The sequence below is a fragment of the Rhea pennata genome, chromosome 13 (genome assembly GCF_028389875.1).
Source record: "Rhea pennata isolate bPtePen1 chromosome 13, bPtePen1.pri, whole genome shotgun sequence".
Classification (NCBI taxonomy): Eukaryota; Metazoa; Chordata; class Aves; order Rheiformes; family Rheidae; genus Rhea; species Rhea pennata.
This window is the reverse complement of record NC_084675.1, coordinates 2,833,728-2,853,811: the sequence shown is the minus strand read 5'-3', so window position 1 is coordinate 2,853,811 and position 20,084 is coordinate 2,833,728. Positions and strand designations below refer to the sequence as shown.

The window sequence follows — 20,084 nt, the reverse complement described above, 5'->3', positions numbered from 1 at the left end:
ATGGCCTGTGCTGAGGAAGACAGGTAAGAGGCTGTGAAATAGCTTCGATGTCTGTGCATCTGCATCCCCTAAAAAGGGGCTGGACAAATTGTATCACTTTTCCTTGCGGTGTTTTTTCTCTCCTCCTTCCTACTGGGCACTCAATAAATGTCAGGCACAGGATGCTTAGGAGTAAACATCTTATTATTGAAGAGGAATCTGGCCATCTGCCTGTGTCAGGTGCTGGTATTATGAAATATGGCAATGAGCAGGTGACCTTGGGAAAGGTTACAGGCCAGAAGATACAGGCTGTTGAAGAGGCAAACATCATTGTGTTGTTAAGTGGAGATGGAGATGCATACACGGCAAATACATGTGCCATTATGACCCTCTCCAAAATGTAATGCTTCATCTGTTTATTGGGGTATGTCTGCCTTTTATGGCAGGATTTGCTTTCAACCAGCCTGGATGCGCAGTGAGGGGTTTCTTTCCTTTTTTTTTTTTTCTTTTTTTTCTTTTTTCATGCCATAAAAGATCTGTCGTCAGTGACAATCCTGTGTTTTGCAACAGATGCATTTCTCCAGCGGATGACAGCAATCACAATAAAGGGGATTGTGTTTTCAGCTGATCCTGTGATTTAATCCAAAGCGATGCCACTGAGCACTATTATTAGGTGTGCATTGTTGGAGATGGGGTAGCTATGGGGGGCTTTGTGTTACACGTATTAATGCATGCTGTCAAAAAGCCTGCCCAGACCTCAGGGTCGTGCAGTTCCAAGCTAAATATTGCATTCACTGACCTTGGTCAAACTCTCCTTCTCCCACTGAGCAAGTATCTTCTTCCTCATGTTCAGAAAATTCTCAGCACCCACTGGTCCCCTTTGATGCTCTGCATCCAGAAGACTTCTAAGAACTAAGCAGAAAATATTGTGGTCTGGGGCTCCCAAATGAATATGCACGGTTTTTTTTTCCATTAGTGAGGAGTTTGCACTCAGCACCAGAGACAGCTCTGGGATTTTTGGAGCATTCAGGGGCTAAGATGGCTTTAAAGGCTGCTTCATACTTGCTCTGGCTCCTTTCAGGCTAGTAGAGTTCACAGGACTGGAGTTTTACCACCCACTTTGGTAGGAAATATTTTAACTTTTCTGCTTAGAAGGAAAAAATTCCCTCTGAAACTCAGTGCAACTCAGTCAATCCCATTGTCTTCAGCTGTCATTGAATCAGTTCCATCCCAGACTCCCAAAATTTGTGTGGGTGCAAGAATAGTATTTTTGACTTTGATCCAATGATACGCTCGCCTTTTAAAAAGTACACAGCAAAAATGGAAGAAAGGGGACTAGGGAGCAAATGAAAGAGCAAATACTTGGTGACCTGTCTGCCACAGATGCCTCATGAGCTTGGATATTGCATTGAAACTCTTGGTTCTTTAAAATTTCTAAATAAGAGTTACTCAGGGGAGAAGGTATGAGAAGTCATTCATTAATTTATGTAAAGCTCTTAAAAATATTTGCCTTGGGAGAACTACAGCTGGGAAAATGATAATATGATCAGTCAAAGGTAGGCTTGGTTAATGTCATTTTCATATCTTTTGCTTATTTTAAGAGCTTGGCGATAGCACGTGGAGAATTCAGCAGTAAGTTATGGTAAATAAACTCTCATTTCTAGACTTTTCAAAGGAAAAGTATTTCAGGTGCATATGACTTCATTTTAATTCAAGAGTGTGGAAGGGTTTTTTGTGCAGATCATGAGTTTGACATGCTCTAAGTGTATAAGACATCACTGTTCTAACTAGGAACATAATTTTGATGTAGCAGACATTGGACAGAGCCTATAGCAGGAGCTGGAAGATGAAAAAGCTCACAGAAGATACCCAAGTAATAGCTACCTGCTGCATCAGTATCAAGAAAGAAAAACGGTTTGAGTCAACAGTCTGCATTTGAATGACGTGCCCTTCAGGAATTAGATGTACATCAACGTTCAAATCCTGTTCATTGATGGTCGGAAATCTCCCGGAGTATAGAGCAGCACTTCGAAAGGTTTTGCGCATGTGCTCTAAGGCTGCAGAAAACAGAAGAAGGTTTGCTCCTCTGGGAACAACACCTTTTAAAAAAGAAACATTGAGGAAACGGAGATGCTGCTTATCAGCATCTCCAGTCAATTTTATGTCCCCTTCATCCTTGCAGTGTCTGATCTTTTCACTCCTTAATAACCAGATTAACTTTTTATATGCAGAACATGCTGCCCCTATTTGGGCGAGTTCACTCTGTGACCCAGTCCTCCATCAAATACTATCATTAATTCTGTTCATCAATGGCAATGGTTGAGTTGCTATCAAGAAATACTATCAGTACCTTTTGCTTTTGAAGAGAATTTCCAGTCAACCCTGATATTGGCTTTCAGAAAGTATCTTCATTGTGCTATTGGAAACAGGATTATAGGCTTATTCTTCTATTGATTGTATTTTCAAAGCTGTGATTAATGCATCTGAAGACTACTGGAGTGACAGGGCTAAAAGCTGAAGTCCGCTCACTTTGCATGAGACAGATACAAAACAGGCAATGTAATGCTAACTCCTCCTATCCCACCTTCTAGCGATGTGCGTCAGCACTGGGTAGGACCTACGTTTCAGCAAGGTATCTGAGCAGCCCCCCGAAATCAAATAACACAGGCCCAGGATCCCAAATTCCTGCTTTTAATTTCTGTTTTGCCACAGAGTTATGTCACCAGGCCTCTTGCCTAGGACAGGCTCTGGGTGTGAGCCACTGCCCACCCTGCAGGAGAGAAAAGGATGGGCCAGGTCTCCGTGTCAACCTCAGCTTCCAAAGTCACGAGGTATCGAGAAGGTGGATGTTCAAGAAGTGTCACCAGCTCCAGAAGGAGGCACTGGGGGCTGAGGGCACCCAGCACTTAGAAAGACTGGGTTCCCTATCTCTGTAGAGGATGCGTGGCACCACCTTGCATGGGACTGCTGTCTACCACGTCGCAGGGGGACAGTGACAACTGCCTCGTCAGCACAGCAGCTCGGTTGTGCCATACAGGTGCCCCTGGCCTTGCACCCTCTCGCATTTCCCTATCTCCATCCAGAAGAGCAAACCACCTCCTGTTTTCTGCAGCCTTAGAGCACAGGCGCATCCCATCCCTATCTCGCATCCCTGGTCAGACATCTCCATGCACTGACATATAGTTCACAATTTCTCAGACTAACAATGTTTTCACATTCCTTCAGTAGCTCCAGAGAGAGCAGTGCTCACCAGAGCATGAATAGTTATGCCCTGTGACATTCTTGTGATATAGGTATCATTAGGTGGTTTTTCACTATAGAATGAAACTGGCACAGAGAATTCAAATGATTTGCCTGTGGCCAGAGCTAAAATATGAGATTAAAAGTGGTTGCTATAGAGAAACATCTGTAATAGCAGTGAAGCTCCTATCATTTTAATCTTAGCAAGAAAAAATTTTTCATCTTCTCAGGACTTCTATCCTTTGAGGTTTGTTCTTTGGATGGGTTGATAGCCTCACTGACCTGTTCTCCTTTTGCAGAAATTGCTATGAGGTGTATAAGGAAACAGCAGATTGGTTACAAGCCCATACCGCTCAGCGCCCAAAGACTGCCATCATCTGTGGCTCTGGACTGGGAGGTCTGGCTGATGTGTTGGATAACAAGATAGTCTTTCCATATGAAGATATCCCTCATTTCCCACGGAGCACAGGTTAGCACAACCCAGCGCATCTGATTATTTGTAAGAATTGTTCAGTGTCCCATCAGCAACGTTTAACTGAGCCCAGTGTCATCCCCTTACGCTGAGACAGCCCAAACCGGCATACACAGCGTGTGTTCTGCTCTCGACACCTGGCTGCAAACTGTCCTTCAGTGGAGAAATGAGCGTCAGTAGAGCCATATCTTGATGCAACTTCAGTGTCTTCTCTATGAGCCCTAATCCCAAATGTCCATTGTTCTTCCTAGGTGATAGCTGTAAACTAACGACTTTGCTATCACCAGAAAAAGTTTGTACTTGTTCCTAGATAGACAGGAACTCAAGGAATGGTAATTGTGAGCTGTTTTTCACCTGCAGACTGCCAATACAAATTCATCCCTGGTTGCTTGTTCCTAATATCCTGTGAGTCGTTAAGGTCCCGTGAGAAATGATGTGTTCTTGGACCAACTGCTAGCAAGCAGAAATCAACATCTTGGAAGCCATCACTCCTCACGTGGCCTGACCCTCTTCTGAAGCTCTCAAGCACATGTTTGTGTCCCTGGAGGTATTCTCCAGAAGTATTGGTCAAGTCAAGTTAAATGGTAGGATGGCAAAGGGAAGATCTTGCCAAACTCAGTGAAAGCCACTGAACTTCTTTTTTTTTTTTCCCAAAAAACTAGTAATCCACCCATGTATTTCTGCACGTTGACATTGGTATTTATACTGAACTTTCTGTTCCTGGTTTTGCAGCACCTGGCCCTGCTGTAACGCATAAGCATCAGCTGACAAACCCCTCTAAAATCAAAGGTCTGAGACTTGTAACTAAAATGACATGCTGTTAATCTGCAGTTGCAGGGCACGCTGGCAGGCTGGTGTTTGGGGAGCTGAACGGCCATCCGTGCGTATGCATGCAGGGACGTTTCCACTTCTACGAAGGATACTCTCTCAGTGCGGTGAGTTTTCCTTAAGAAAATTGTTCACAAAGCAAAAAAGATGGATTTTTAAGACAGGTAAAAGTGACTGCTCGCTTTGACATCTACCTGCAGGAGGCTGGCTCTTGCAAGGAGTATTTAAACAGCTTAGGCTTGGATTTCAGTCTCTTCCGAAAACCAAAAAATTGGGAATTCAAACGAAGATAAGCCTGCTGGCTTCTGCCAGATAAAGCCGATGCCGCGCAGCCGTACAGACTGGCCAGCCCCACTATACACTCAGGGCAAAATGGTGTATCATACCAGGCAGATTAATTTACGTGGTTCAACTCAATCATTTTAATCGTGGTTTAAATCAACAACCGGGAAACTTTTGAATCATAACAATAATCTGTTTTAATCTTCTTTTGTGTTTGTATATTTTATAGTTTTCTCCCATAGAAAAAACTCATTGGCTAGTATAGCTTGGAATATTTTCCAGTTAACACATAAAAACTATATGTAAATTCAAACACTTACATAACCTAACATGCATATTTAAGGATTTCTGTTAGAAAATGGAAATAATATTTCTTATTTGCTGGCTGCTGGTTTTGTGAGTTCTGTTTTTATTTGGTTAGGTTTGGGATTTAATTTGTGGCTCAGGGCAGTTTGTATTTGAATATCAATTATAATACTTGGCAGCATTCTTACCTTTTAATAAAAAAAACTATTTTAAATGTGCGTGATATAAAAATAGGTTTATCAAAAAATTTTTCAATTAAAATTACTTCATTTATTAAAGAAGTAGTGTTCATAGGAAAGACGTGATGTTTATATAGTTACTGCTTCTTGCAGCTACTTTAGCATTTTAGAACTAGATCTTCCTCATTCCCTCCTGATTCCTTCTTTTCTTGATTTTTTTTTTTTTTTTTTTTCTTCTTCCAGTTCCTAATAGTTTCGTGACTCTGGATAAGCTGGTCGTTGCAGTGAGCTAATGTGAATAAGCTGAAATAAAGGAATCTGTTTCTGCAAAACACATTGTTGCTGGTTTATCAGTTAAACTCCAGGTCTGTGTGCATAAGTAGTTACTTAACCAGCACAGTGGTTTGACTTCTGCGAGACTTTGGCAGCAAGGAAAAACTATTGCATGTTCCTTCCATACTCTGTTTGACCTTAGTGAGATCTTAGTGAACGTGAGCTTGAATTTTGAAGGTATTTATTTAAAAACTAATTTTGATTATGTTACAAAAACATCAAAATGCTTTTTATTTAAATTTGGGGGGAGATTTTAAATTAGAGGGAAAATGATTTGTCTCCTCATAGGCTCATATAGGCCCCTCACTGCCCACAGAGATGGGAAATTTCTTACTTAGATGCCTGGAGGCCTTTAGTTCTCCTCCCCATACAAATAGGACACTCAGAAACAGATCTTGTATCTAAGAAGGAAGCACAGCTATGGTATGTGAGGATCTACAGACCTGAATCGAAGAGAAGTGAATCTACTGAAGCCAAATAGACTAAAATGGGGGAGGACTGCTCCAAAGATTATTTCTCTCCTCAAAGAAAGTGAGCAGAATGTTAGTATTCTACAAACTCCCCTTCTCCTTGCCTCCCCAAGAAGATGATTGCTAGCTGCTTCAAACCTGCGCTGTTTCTTTCTCCTCTCTTTTATACCCTCTTAATGCTGTTGATCACAGAGTGTCTTTTCCCTGCTGCTATTATTTTTAATTGAGCAAGGACAATTAACCAACTACTTAATGGCTGCTCCAGCTCTCTCCAAAAAGATGCAAGAACAGAATGGAAGATAAAAATCAATTTATCTAGTAATCTCACCCATGCAAAGACAAATCTAGCACAGTGCTCCTGGAATGCCAAATATGTGGGCTAAAAACTGATATTCCTTGCACGAATGTCTTTTTTTGGTTCTTGCAGGTCACCTTTCCCATCAGGGTGTTCTGTCTCCTGGGCATCAAGATCTTGATTGTCACAAATGCTGCTGGGGGATTGAATCACCACTTCCAAGTGGGGGACATCATGTTCATTAGAGATCACATCAACATGTTTGGCTTGGGAGGGCAGAACCCACTGCGAGGACCAAATGACGAGAGGTAAGAACGTATCCTCCCTCCTCGAACTGGGCAACGTGCACCTATAAGAGCAGAAGAGCATTTCTAATGGCTTTATAAAAGATTAGTGGTACTGGCTTAAAGCAGCTATGTGGCAGGTTCTTTGCAGACTTCCCACACAGCCCTGTTGCTGGCTTTTGCTCCTGTCCTGCTTTGTCTCTTCTGTTCCACGCTTGAGTTCCAGTGGTGCTAGGACAAAGCACATCTGCCCTAGGCCCCAGCTGACCCCTCGGCCCCCACATTGCCAATGCATCCTTGTGTTTACTCCAGTCATGAGCTGAGACCATCAGTTGTACCTGCTGGCAAGTATTTACTGAGAGTTAGCGTTTGAATCCACCTAAGCACAAGGGAAAAGCTAAAGCAATAACTAAGTGTGCTATGCCACCCACCCTGCTGTCTCCAAGCACCTTCACTGGTGGTTGCCTCTAAATCTACAAGGAGTTTGTATGCAAACCTCCAAAAGGTTTGACATGTAAAAGCAGAACCCTGATCCTTCTCCTGACGTCGCTAGCCATACTGGCTCCAAAACGGATCTGCTGCTGTCTCTTGTCAGTCCCCGTCTCTGCTGGTTCCTTCTGAGCGATCGAGTGAACTGCAGCGTTTCCAGCCTGCATTTATCGGTGGTCATTTCTGATGTGATACAACTGTGACACAGCAGAGGCCAGGCAATAAGCTGGTAGAGTATAGATGAAAATTCAAAGGTTCCTGATAACCCCTCTTGTATTCAGACCGTGAAAGTGAGGTGCCTCTGTTAATATCTTTTATTCACTAAGACATCAGTCTGATAAGAGTTAGTCGTCTTGGCAGCCTGCCTCTCTGGGGGCCTCTAGATCTAAGAACATGACCTGCTGTTGGTCGAGCTGGCAAGTGAATCTTGCAGAGCAGCAGTCCAGGGCTTTTGCTGTACATGTCCACTGGACCTTTGGCCTGAGCAGAGGAGGGAGCTCAGATATCAGATAAGTCAACAAGGAAGCAGGAGAGAGCTGGGATTGTCTGAGTCTTCTCATGATTTTGGTAAGCAGGTAACAGCAGAAAAAATGGCTTCCTAACCAAACAGGCAGAGAAGAGGCCAAATAAAAGTCAGATGTGTAAAGCCAAAGGACAGGGAACAGAGGCGGAAAAGGAGGTGATAATTTATGAGCAAAGAGTGAATGGAGATAACAGGATGCCCAAATCTGTTGTTGGGTTGGTAGTACCTTCATCTTAATAAAAGGAACAAGTTTGCAGGACAGATACCTGAACTGTCTTGGGATCTTTCCAGAAATTAAGTTCTGGTTGAGAGCAACATATTCCACCTGGTTTCCAGTTACAGTTAGTTCCTTCCTGATCTAACACCAGAGCTGGATCTTGCTTCTGAAGAAATCTGGAAGGTGTTAGCAACTATCTCAAAAGATAAATGTTGTTCTGCAATTCAAATGGCAAGAGGACAGTACCTATCTAAAGCAAAACATCTTTACGTCTTTATAGGTTTTGGTGTGGGTTGGAAGAAAGAAAGATCAAAAGCAAAGAAGCCACATGGAGGAGCATTGACAGCTCTCTGGACTTGCATAATCACTCAGGCATCGGAGGAAAAACGCCAACCAAGCAATAACTTCCTTTGGACAATGTTCAAAGGCAGCATAGCTGTCCCATTGCCTCCCCAAAGCAGCTTCCTGGTGAAGACTGCAGTGCTCTGGGAGATGTGACTTTTGTACTGCTCACCAGGGCATCCAAATGGGCAAAAGGACTTTATGAATCAGCTTACAAAGTGTCACAGGGTGTTGCTTCAGCAGAGCAGACTCCTGCTAAAAGCCAGTCTGGCTCAGGCATGGGGAAGAATTTGTCACAACGAGCACAACAGAGGGAAAGCTAGAGGCAATGCAGGGATGTGAAAAGGGAATATATGGGAGAATCTGAGGATTGCATTTAATAAATTAGGCTGGTTTGTGCATTGCAGGCCATCCTTCAGGAAGGAGAAGCAGCAATTTTTGTGCTGATGAACGCTTATTCTCTTAGACTGGACAGAAAAGGTTATTTTTTATTTATAATATTTTAGTGCTCACAAATGTAAGTCAGCTGCTGCCTTGAACATTCAACTGTAGGAATATGAAAGCAGGCCAAAGCTTTAATAGCCTAGATAAGGGACCTGAGCCATTCCTATCAAACCAAGGTGAGGAAGATGGCTACAAGTCTATTTTGCAGATTACTTCAGCAGCACCACACCAGTCCTTGCCATGTACCTCTGCTTTTCTTGACCCCATAGTACAATTTGCTCAATCAGGAGAGGGCTGAGCTATTATATGAAGATCCAAAGCAAGTCAGAGACCCAACCTTGAAGCATAGGATGAATGTTACCTAAAACTTGGCCCTAGAGCTTTGAGATGTGCTCCTCTGCAGCTTTTCCTGCAAGATGGCACCAAGAGCAGGACATCATTGCCTAAATATAGGCATTTAATAGCATCTGAAACCCCAACGAGTATCCTTTCTTGGGAGCTGGCAAATACAGCATAAGACCTACAGATACCTGCATGCTCTGGAGTGACAGCTGGGAGATGAGCAGGACCTACCAAAGTATCTCAAATGGTGCTAGATGCCTTTGGTTAAGACAACTAAATTCAATTATATCCTAGAAAAGTGAACTGACTTGTGCTTGGTGAGACCCTGCTGTGCCAGGAATCAAAAGCTGAATGAGGTGCTGTGCCCTGGGGTATATTCTGACTAGCAATATCTGTTCCTCTGCAGAACAGGCCTTCTAAAGGAAGCCATTCCCCGGACCCTTCAGACTAGCCTAACATAGATAGCAGAGGGGAGAGACTTAAATCTCACCTGTTTTGTCTACAACACCTCCAACTCTGTTTCTATTTCAAATGTGAGAGTGTTAATGAGGTGAAGAACAGCCCATGCTGTTGAAGAAAGGGGCATCCGTTCTGCAAAACCAACCGAGCTAGGCTTGGTTTAACAGCTGCTCACTGCAGTGAGTCTTAAATGTATAGTTACCGATGCTCCACCAGGCCCTGCTCCAGCCTTCTCACTGGCGTGGCTTTTGGGACTCGGTTCTGCAGGATGCAGGAAAAGCAGAGAGCAGCAACTCTTTGATGTGTGATTTTTTTTTTAAAAGTCACAACAGCCAGTTACTGGGGAGAAAGAATTGCCATCAGTGTTATCTGAAGACAGAGGTCCTTGGAAAGACCATTCCCTAAGGACTTGTACTGTAGGCACACAATGCCAGACCCTCCAGTGGCTATAATCTCTGCCATGCCAAGGGTCTCGGGAGCTTAGATCTGGCAGGAACGTTGTGCTGATGGAAGTGTCTGATGGTGAGGCTGGGGTGAGACTGTGCTCAAGGCAGGTCTGCCCTTAATCTTTCCCTTTATATCAAATGGTGATCATTACTGAGCCCTGATGGAGAGAAAGTAGCAGTAGCAATATCAGCTGTGTCCTTTCCTGCCTTACAGGTTTGGAGTGAGGTTTCCCTGCATGTCAGATGCTTATGAACAAGAGCTGCTCAGCCTGGCAAGGGAGAGCGCGCAGGAACTGGGCTACCTGGGTTTCACCCGAGAGGGAGTATACTGTATGCTGGCAGGTCCCTGCTATGAAACCATTGCAGAGTGCCGCATGCTGCAGGCCCTGGGAGCAGATGCAGTAGGTAAGCTACACGGGCTGGGTTTGTGGGGTCATTTGGGCACTGAGCAATGGGTTAAACAATTAAACTCAGCCCCAGGCTGATGCTTTTCACCGTTTGTCTCCCCACCTAAGTCTCCTGGGCGCAGAGAGATAAGCTCTGTATAGTTCTGCATAGTTCTGTAGTTACTTAATGCAGCTGCTAGGATGAATCTGCAAAACAGTTCTTGTGTTTATGGCTGTTGAGACAAGGAGCCCAGCATAATGCTCCATTTGTTTTCCAAGGAAGAAATTCCTCACACTGATGGCTTGACTTCAGCAGGAATGAGTGGCGGTCAATCAGAAATCGAGTGCTGTTCAGTTATACTCTAAATTCTGATGCTGTAAGGATTTTCCCTGTGCCCTTTCTGTACAAAGCAGTCTTCCACAGGACAGTCTCGGTGCTCTAGGGGTAGCTGTTACGGAAACCTTCCCAACTGCGCTTGAGGAAGGTAAGCAATATGAACCAGGCGATTCCTCCAGCTTGACACCTGGGTAGCTGAAGCAGCTTGTGGAAGTCTGTTCGTTTAAAATCTGCAGATGCATTGTGTGTGAAGAAAGGAGTTCAGCTCCTCAGAAAGCTGTTTCTCCTAGTGATAATTTTTTAACCGTGCGAGAGAAGAGTCAAATGACAGAGCGCATCAGTACTTCTCATAGCAGGGCTACAAGCAGCCTGATGTGAGATGCTCTGTCTTAGGGACAGAGACACAGTACACAAGAATCAAACACAGCTGGCTCATGCTGAACAGAGTTGTAACTGCAGTGCTACAACTATTACAGCCTTACAACTGATACAGCCTTAAACTATGACATTGCTCAGGAGTAGAGAGCTAAAGGGAAATGAGACCAGGGCATGCACTGAAGATGGAAGAGCAGTTTGGAGCATTAGAGATCTTGTTTTGGTGTAAATCCTGACCGTTCTGACTCACCCTTGTCCTTTTCTCTCCTGCTGTAGGCATGAGCACTGTCCCGGAGGTAATTGTAGCCAGGCACTGTGGCCTCAGAGTCTTTGGGGTCTCCCTCATCACCAACAAAGCTGTGATGAGCTACGACAGTCAGGAGAAAGCCAACCATGAAGAAGTTCTGCGCATCTCTGTGGTTCGAGCTGAAGCCCTGCAGAAACTGGTCGCTCACTTGATTGGCAAGCTGGGGGAGAATGCAAGCTCTTCATGACCTCCAGCACTGAATCTGCCTCAACTGCAGTTCTCCTGGAGATCCTAGAGCTGTTCATCGTGATGTGTGAACACTAGCAAATGTTGGGGGAGAGTCATCTGCTCCCTTGCTTTTGAATATACCTTTGATCTTTGTCCCTGTGGTGTAGTTGGTCAGGCACAGAGAAGTTTGCCAGAATGATGCCCTTGTTAATAGCCACCTCCCTTTATGCCCTGCCAGGAATGGCCTTCGGGCACTTCAAGAAACACAACCTGATGGTCTCTGGTAGATCCCCAACCCCAAATGTCTGCACTGAGCACCTCAGTAACATGAGCTACAGCTCCCCCTCTTCACGCTGCAGAGCGTTCGATGTGTCTTATCTGTGTGCCCCTGCCTCTCAGCGCAGCACTCTGCTGCTGTGGTTCTCCTCTCCCTCGCTGCCCTGAGCCCCTAGCTGGTAATCAATCCTGAAGGGCGGAGAGCTGATCTCAGGGTATAGTGACTGCTGGGAATGCTGTGTTAGGACCTGATCCAGAGCCAGTAGAAGTCCACAGGAAGACTCTAAGGTTTGAGTGAGGACCTGGGTATGTAAAATGAGTGAGACAAAAAATCGGATCAATCTGGAACAAGCAATACTGCACAGTATGCAAATTACAATTGATTTTATGGCTCTGAAAGCCACTGCATCCCCAGACATTTGGGGGAGGGAGAGTGTTCACCTAATATCCCCTAGAGGTTTCACCAGAGAGTCTTCTTGCTGCTCACTTCCAAGATGAGGTGCAGAGCTGAGTACCTGAGTGCAGCATTCCTGCAACACATCCCACTCACACCTCTCCACTCCGTTTACAAGGCTGAATCAGTGTTGCCTTATTTTACAGACAGGGAGAGTGCAGCTCAACTAAAAGATGACTTGTCCAGGCACTGTGTATAAGTGGTCAACCTGCAAAAAAGAATCCAGATCTGACTCTACCAGTCTTTATTCAATTTGTCTCTAGATGTCTTGGAGATCAGTAGTCTGAGCCAATGGTGCTGGCTGCACCTGAGGCCAGTTGCCTCTTATTGTCCCAAGACAGAGAGAAGACCACCCTCTAGTCCAGTGTTTCACCCCAACTTTGTGCTGTTGCAGTCCCTGCAGCAGATGCTGGAGCATCAATCATTTCTGGAGTTCAGTGATGTGAAATTACAATGGAATTAATATTTATCAACAGATAGGATATTTTTCTGCTTTCATTGGTCATTTTTCATGAAGAAATTGAACCTAGCAGTGAGTAAGGAACGAACAAGAGAGACCACTACATTCCCTTTTACCAGCATGCCACTGATCTGTCATGGATAGTCCATGGTGAATATTCACCAGGACTATGCATTATTCCCCAAAGGTCAAGCTGAGCTTTGAGGAACAGTGACTGCAATCATTAGGTAACCTTTTTCATTCATTTATCTTGGAGTTTTTTGTACAGCCCGTCACTGTCGCAGTTAAATGTTTTCAGATGACACAGTGATCTGAACTGAAGACACCCAACTCATCATGGAGAGCTTCTAATTTGGCTTCCTTAATTTAGCTGATTGATTGCTTACCATTGATGCTAGCCCTTCTGTGACTTTTCTTCAGTAAAGGGCACAACAGGACAACGTGCCTTAGTGATTTTTTTTTCAGAGAGCTATTATTTTGAAGCCCTTCATTTTGCAATTACTAGTCTCAACTAGTGTGTTATTACTGATGCAGATGTTACCACTAGGAAGAGATCAAAATCAAACCATGCCTATCTGGCACCATTTCATGAAACGATTGCACCTTAGGTGTAGAAGAGATCTCGAGGAACCATCCTGTTCCCCAGGGCAGGATTACTTGTGATCATTCCTGACAAATGTCTACCTAACCTGTTCTTTAGGTCTTCCAGAAGTAGAGGATTCATTGGAAGTGTTCTGCTGGCTATGTCACTGTTTCAGTACCCCTCTGCCCTCAAACTAAGCCCTCTGAGGTAGCACCTCTTTCCATTCAACTAGTCTGATGGTCCAGACAATCTCAGGGACCAATTCTCATCACAGACATAGGAGAACAGACTCCAGCTCCTCCTTCCATAAGTCTGTTGCCTTTTCAGGTCTAGCAGGAGTGAATTGCTTGTCAACAGCAACAGCATAAGGGAGGAAATATGAAAAGCAACAGATGTTCAGAGAAAGAAGGAACCATTTTTACCTGCTGCCTTTTCAGACTACAAGTTGTCCTAATATGTGCTTGTTACAGGGCAGAGAGAGACCGGGTAATTTCCCCTGCTTAGAAAAGGGTACTTCACATTCATCTAATTAATACCTTGTAAATACAAAGTCTCTCAAGTGAGAGGAGAAGACAGCTGTGCGGTTAGCCGTAACTAGCGGGCGGGCAGAGTAGCTAAGGCTGGGATTTCATCAGGCTCCATTAGTTAATCAGAATCAGGCTCGACTGGGTCTTGATGGGAAGTATCCAAAAAGCCTCACTGCTGTGCTGGTATCCCTCAGGCTGGGCTTGAGACTGGAGGAGTTTGGCAGCAACACCTGCTTGCTGTACACCGAATACACGCCTCTTCCCAATCAGTCTGAAGAGTTTGAGTGTTAGATAAACATCTTTCAGCCCCTCCCTAGGGGGAAGGTAATATGTACTAACATCTCAGAGGGAAATTTTAAGGTGAAAACCAGATATCTAAGTACCATGCACTTATGTTTGAACACGACTCAAAACTTAATCTGAAATTTTCTTCCATATGGTTATTTTTAAAGAAATGCCTAAATAGCATTTGAGCCCTTTAAAAGTTGGGGGCCTTCCTTTCTACCATCAAAGGCTGACCTAGGCAGCTTGAATTCTGTGTCAATATCCTGCCTTTTCTCCCTGTTGAATAACTAGATGGGCTGCAGGCACTTTGAAAAGGAGCTTGTTCATGCCTTGGAGGAGAGAGGGAAGGATACAATTAACGAGTGGATTTTGGAGATCCTTTTAATCAAACGCACTTTTTACTGTTAATAAATTCCAAAATGCAGAAATGCACTGATGCAAGTGTGGGGAAGATGTATGGAGAAGAAACTGGGAGGAAATAAAACCTACTGTGATACTGAAAACAACGTGTTTGTGTTTGGCACTCCAGGACTGCAGGTTAGAAAGGAAGACGAGGTCGTTAGCTGTAGCTCCCGTCTCAGCCCTACAGCCTGGAGAACAGGGCAGCAAAGCCTCAAAACTCAAGATTTGGTCCAAAGTTTGACTAACATTTAGCCCAGGTACTTCTTAGTGCTGCTAATCCAACTGGGCGGGGGAGCTGGTTAGGTGAGAAAGTACCAAGAACCAAGTTTTCTAAGAAGGTCTTCAACTAAGTTACGAGCCGATGAAAGATGTGGTGCTGGACACACACCCAAGGCTGCGATGGCCACCAGCACAAGAAGTCATCTACACTGGAGGCAGGGCATGGTTTCCCTGGTGCCTCTCACCTGAGATCCTATGGGACAAGGCACAGTCATGCTTCTGTCGGTGGATCCTGTGCTTTTTATTTGGTTCATCTACTACTTTCTAAAAACATCAATGGCTGAAATAATTAGCTCTAAGAGAACCTCAGCTTCCTTTTGTTCTCATTTTCTATGCAACTTACTTACTTTTGAATTTCTGGCTTTTGTGGTCATCAAGTTAACCTGAAAGATGGGAGAAAACTAAGGAACTAGCAAGTGAAAGAAAAGAATCCCAAATTTCATGATTGGTGAGGCCTGATGCTGGCTTTTTCAGTGCTTCAGGTTAGCCATGAGCAGAGATGCAGTCTGGGAAGCGAATGCCACCAGCACAACTTGTCCCTAACCTCAGTTCAGCTGCCCTGATGGACCTCGGCCCCCTCTGATCCTCATAGCAGGATGGACCTGTGCTGCGGTTATCACCAGGTGGTCTGTGCCCCTTGCTGCAGAGCTGGTACAGCTAATTCTTCACTGTCTAGCAGCCACCATTGCACGAGTGCAAGAACATTTTTCAAGGCTAAGGAGGTCACTGAGTCCTCCTGCTTCTAACTCCCCAGGGAAGAAGGAGATGTTGTGGTGATACCATCATGCGTGGTTCATGTGAAAGTGTGTTATCAAGGGGCAAAATCTCTGATAAACCCCTTGGCCAGACAGTCCTATTGAGTTTTTTACGAGAGATCTCCACTGGCATCTGAGAAACAACTGTTCTGACACCACCACCCCCAGCAAACCTGACCGAGTGATCCAGCCTCTGTTTGCTGGGCAAGGCTCAGTTTACCCGAACATTTCTTTTACAGGAGAATCACTGTTTGCACTCTTTTGCAGAACATGAAAGCAAACCGAAAAGCTTTTAAAAAATTGTACTGTGAGTCTCAGCTCAGTAACTGAACATAGGCTTTGCCTTCAAGTTGTCAAAGTTCCTTTAGACATTTCTCTTTACCAGAAATCTGCATTTAAATTAAGGGGTTTTTGCTAATTTTTCCCCCCCTCAAAAAAAGCTTTAAGTCTTCTCTGCAAGGATTTAGTACACTAGAAAGAATTAAATCCTTCCCTGCTGTGCTGAATATGTGGAACAACAGGGAGCATCCCTCTCCGTCTGATACGGCACAAGCCAGGGCAGGCGGCCGAGCCGAGTTCATTTAATTTAGCTGCGTAAAAGACACAGTTTGGGGCAGAAAGGTGGCTCAAGAGCTTTACTGAATTAGAGCCCGAGGCAGCCTGGCTTGGCAAGCGGAGCGATCGGTTGGGTATTTCCAAAATCTCGCGGCAATTCCGGAGAGGAGTTAGTTTACGATCTGGACCGCGTGTCCGTTGGTCCATCCAGCCCAGTCTTCTCCCATGGGTTTCCCTTCATGCCCAACGCCTGGACACCCCTGCCGCAAGAGAGCTTTTAGGAGGAAGAGAGACTCCCCTTGCTCTCCTTAGCAGAAGCTGCTCTTTGAGATTCTTTTTCAATGCAGATGAAACACTTAGAAAAATCCTTCCCTGAGCAGTGAACTCTTGTTTCTGAAGACACCTCGCAGAAGTCCTTCACCCCGTGCCAGGACACTGATGCTGAGGCGGCTCCAGTTCCCAGCAAACGTTGTTTCTGGTTGATAGCTTTGCCAAGCCACCTTTACGCAGCGCAGCTCAAGGAAGCGTTTCACCGCGGGCTTCCATGCCGGACACCTTCAGGGCATCTGAAACCCTTGAGCTGGCTAAGAGAGAGCCACGCTGGCAGCCAAGCGTGAGCTCTGGGGTGCGTAGAGGGCTCCGCGGATGGGGTGCCTGCCCCCGTCCCTTTGCCCTCTCTTGGCGCGTGGTGCGGGCTCTCTGGGCACCAGGCTGCCCGTGAATTTCCTGCCCGGAAGACGAGAGCATCTTTACTGGATCTGACCTTTTTCACATGTCTGAAGCAGTGAAAAAAAAAAGGAAAGAGAGGGAGGAGGAAAAGAAGGAAATCAGAGCTAGCAAGCAGTGCTGGGGCCCATCGCATCCGACCCAGGAGTCCTGCTGGGTGGTAAATGCAGCTGCAGGCAGGAACGGGGGCTGCAGCCCCGCATCTCCCTTCTCCCCGAACGCATCCCGGCCTCGAGGCTCCCACCTCCCCCTCCTGCCCCGCAGCGGCCTCTCGCACGGGAGGGGACTTGTTTCCCACCAGGGCACGGCGTGGGAGAAGGGAAAAGCCTGGCACTAGACCAGGCACAGCGTTGCCACCAGAAACGCACATTTTTTTGCCTGCGGATAATTAGCAGCTACTGAGAGTCGCTGGTGTCCGTGTGAGTGGGGAGTGGGTTCGAGGTTGTGGGCACCCAAGTGGCCGGCGGCCACGTGCTGGATGGACCTGAAACAGGCAGCAGGTCCCTGCCCTGGAGAGCTCCTGATCCAAACCCTTCAGAAAAAACACACTTCATCAGAAAATGCTGGTCCTCTGGACCAGAAATGTCAGCTCCTGCAAGTGGCTGTGGGCAACTTCAGGTGACAGGAAGCTTGAAAACGTTCCTGGTTTGGGCCACATCTACCTGACATCAGAGTGAACAGAGAAAAAAATGGAAATAGTCTTAAAATTTGCCCTAGATTTCTCACTCTATGGCCAGTCTCAGCCCAAACTGAGCAGGGAGTAGAAGTCCCAAAGGTGATTTTCAAGATACCTGCTGGTTCCTTGGCACTTCTTTGCAGCCCAGACCCTCCTCTTCCTTGGCTGCCCCGGCACCCTGACCTCCCGGAACAGCGTGATGGTGACGGGCTATCGATTCCTGAGCCACCCCTGCTGGGAGGCTGCATGCTCGGGCTGCGGTCCCCGCCGGAGGGCTCTGCTCGCGGGGATGGGGACGGGAGAGCTGGAAAACCCAAGTTAACGCGCAGCCATAACCTCTTTCCCAGGCAACCAGGGTCTCTGGTGTCCCCCAGCCTCGCGGAGCAGATCGCGGGCCGACACTCGGGACCTGACGCTCCCCCGTGCCCCTTCCCTCCCCGACCTGCTGCATGCATGAGGGGGGTCTCAGCTGAGCCCAACCCCGGGGATGCAGCAAGTTTCCACTCTCAAACACCAGGAAAACTGAACTCCAAAGGGAGGAGGAAGGAAAAGCAACAGGTGTGGGTTGGCTGGGGAGGGAAAACTGAGAAACTGCTTCAAAGAGAAAAGGAAGCTTTTCCGGGAGCATCTTCGCACCGGGCAAACTGAACGGAGCACCTACGACACCCTCAAGCCTCCTGGCGCAGGATTGAAGGGTGCTTTGGAGCGGAGGAAGGAGCAGGAGGAAAAGGAGCCTCCCGGGCTGCTTCTCCCCATGGGATGCTGGCGTAGCATCTCGCTGCCCGGGCTGGGACTGCCCCGCGTCGCGCTCGTTAAAGCACGGGGACGGACACGGACGCACTTCGGCCCCGGAGAGACTGGAATAAAGGTCCCTGACGCCGGGGGAGATGTGAAGTCCACCAGGTACCTCCCAGCAGCTGCCGGGCGCTGATCGCGTCCGTGCTCTGCACACATCTGAACTTTGCCACGTTCTTCTCATCTCTAATTGAGCATTTTTATTGGCCAAAGCGTCTCACCGGATCTGGGTTTTTGCTCCCCGTAGCCATGGCAACGTTTCCCCCCCCCCCCCCCCGAGCCCTCCTGTGCTGGAGTCAGTGACAAAATGCACATTTTGCTTGGAAATTTCCCTGCCGTCTGGGGAGTGGGAGGGAGCGAGAAGAAAATCCCCCGACGAACCGCTTTGGAGGGAGCGGACGCGGGGTGCCAAGAGCTGTCGTCCCGCACCTGCGGCTGGCTGCAGCGGCGAACGGTGCTTTCCTCCAGCAACCAAACTGGTCCTCTAGCAGGGACGGGAAAGCCTCTGCGGACTGATCCTGCCTTCACCGGCTGGGGCTGCTTCGGCTCCGTGCAGCCGGTGCGGAGCAGCTCTGCAGGGTTACGCGAAAGCAAAAGGGCTGCGAGATGCCAAACCCCAAAGAGAGATTTGGAAGGGCACAAAAATGAAGCAAGGACGGGAGCGCGGCCGAGCACCCGCCTCCAGCTCCTTGGGATGGGGTCACTTCCATGCTGCTCCTCGCGCCAGGCCCCGGAAATTGTTAGCGGTGACGCTGTTAGGAGCCAGCTTTCCAAACATCTGTAAATTAGGGCTCCTGCCTCGCACACCGGCGGAGTCCTTGCAACGCTCTCGGCCCAGCCCTGTCCTGGTCTCGGCTCGCCGTTCCCCTTTGGGTACCCCAGCCCATGCCTTGTGGGTGGAAGGCCCTGCTTTGGGAGCACCCCAGGTGCTGGGCGCCTGCTCCCCCGTGGCCCTGGCTCCTCCCCGGGGCTTGTGTGTGCCCGACACCTCTGCGCTGCAGAGCCAGAGCCGGGGACGTCCCCCACGTCCCGGCACTGCTGCACAGCTCCCTCAGCCATGCTGGGGACATCCCGGGGAGCACTGGGACACCAGGACAGGGTGCATATAACATTGCCCAGGCTGCTGTGGGCTGCCCAGGAAATGCATCCTTCTTCCTGGCCCCAGGAAAGGGAGCAGCAATCCTGGGCGGGGGGGATTTGGGACAGGACGGAGAGAAGGACTCGGGGAAGGACCCCCGAGGACCCGTTCTGCAGCCTCCTCGGGAAAGCGTCATCCCCGTCGGCTCTGAGGCTGCTCTGCTCTGGCTCCCAGATGTTCCCATGAGGCACCAGCCCCAGCGTCCAGCCCCGCACCGGAGCCGGCGCCGGGGACACCGCGGGGTGCCTAGGGTTGTTTCCGCAGGGGTGGGTGACACAGCAGAGAGGGGTGACGCTGGCAAGGATGGGTGACGCAGGGCAGGGAGGCAGTGACAGGGAGCACAGGGCCGGGTGAGGGGGGGCAGGACAAGGGCAGGGTGACACGGGTGACACGGGCAGGGCCGGGCGGCACGGGCAGGGATGCCGTGGCACGGGGAAGGGACGGAGCGATGCGGGGGGGGGGGGAGAAGGCGACGGGCCGGGGCGGGGGGGGAGGCGACGCGCCGCGGCGGGTGACAGCGCCAGGCCGGTGTCCCGGGGCCGCGGCGCCCCCTGGCGGCGGCGGGCGGCGCCGCCGGCGGCGGCTATAAAAGGCGGCGGCGGCGGCGGGCGCGGACGGCGGCGGCGGCGGCACCGGGAGCGGCGTCGGTGGCGGCACCGGGAGCGGGAGC

General features: G+C 47.9%; 1 protein-coding gene across 1 annotated transcript; it reads left to right on the top strand.

The window, feature by feature from the left end:
* On the top strand, window positions 1-11,522 carry PNP (purine nucleoside phosphorylase). The gene is made up of 6 exons (XM_062586845.1): window positions 1-23; window positions 3,519-3,688; window positions 4,523-4,626; window positions 6,517-6,692; window positions 10,145-10,335; window positions 11,305-11,522. The coding sequence occupies exons 1-6, from the start codon at window positions 1-3 to the stop codon at window positions 11,520-11,522; spliced, it is 882 nt and encodes a 293-aa protein (XP_062442829.1).
* The last annotated feature ends 8,562 nt before the right edge of the window (window positions 11,523-20,084 follow it).

What these genes read in the sequence shown, in the direction of transcription:
- PNP (XM_062586845.1), top strand. Translation starts at nt 1, where the DNA reads ATGGCCTGTGCTGAGGAAGACAG. An exon ending in AAGGATACTCTCTCAGTGCG is followed by an intron (nt 4,627 to 6,516) that starts GTGAGTTTTCCT and finishes TGGTTCTTGCAG; the next exon opens with GTCACCTTTCCCATCAGGGT. An exon ending in CCTGGGAGCAGATGCAGTAG is followed by an intron (nt 10,336 to 11,304) that starts GTAAGCTACACG and finishes CTCCTGCTGTAG; the next exon opens with GCATGAGCACTGTCCCGGAG.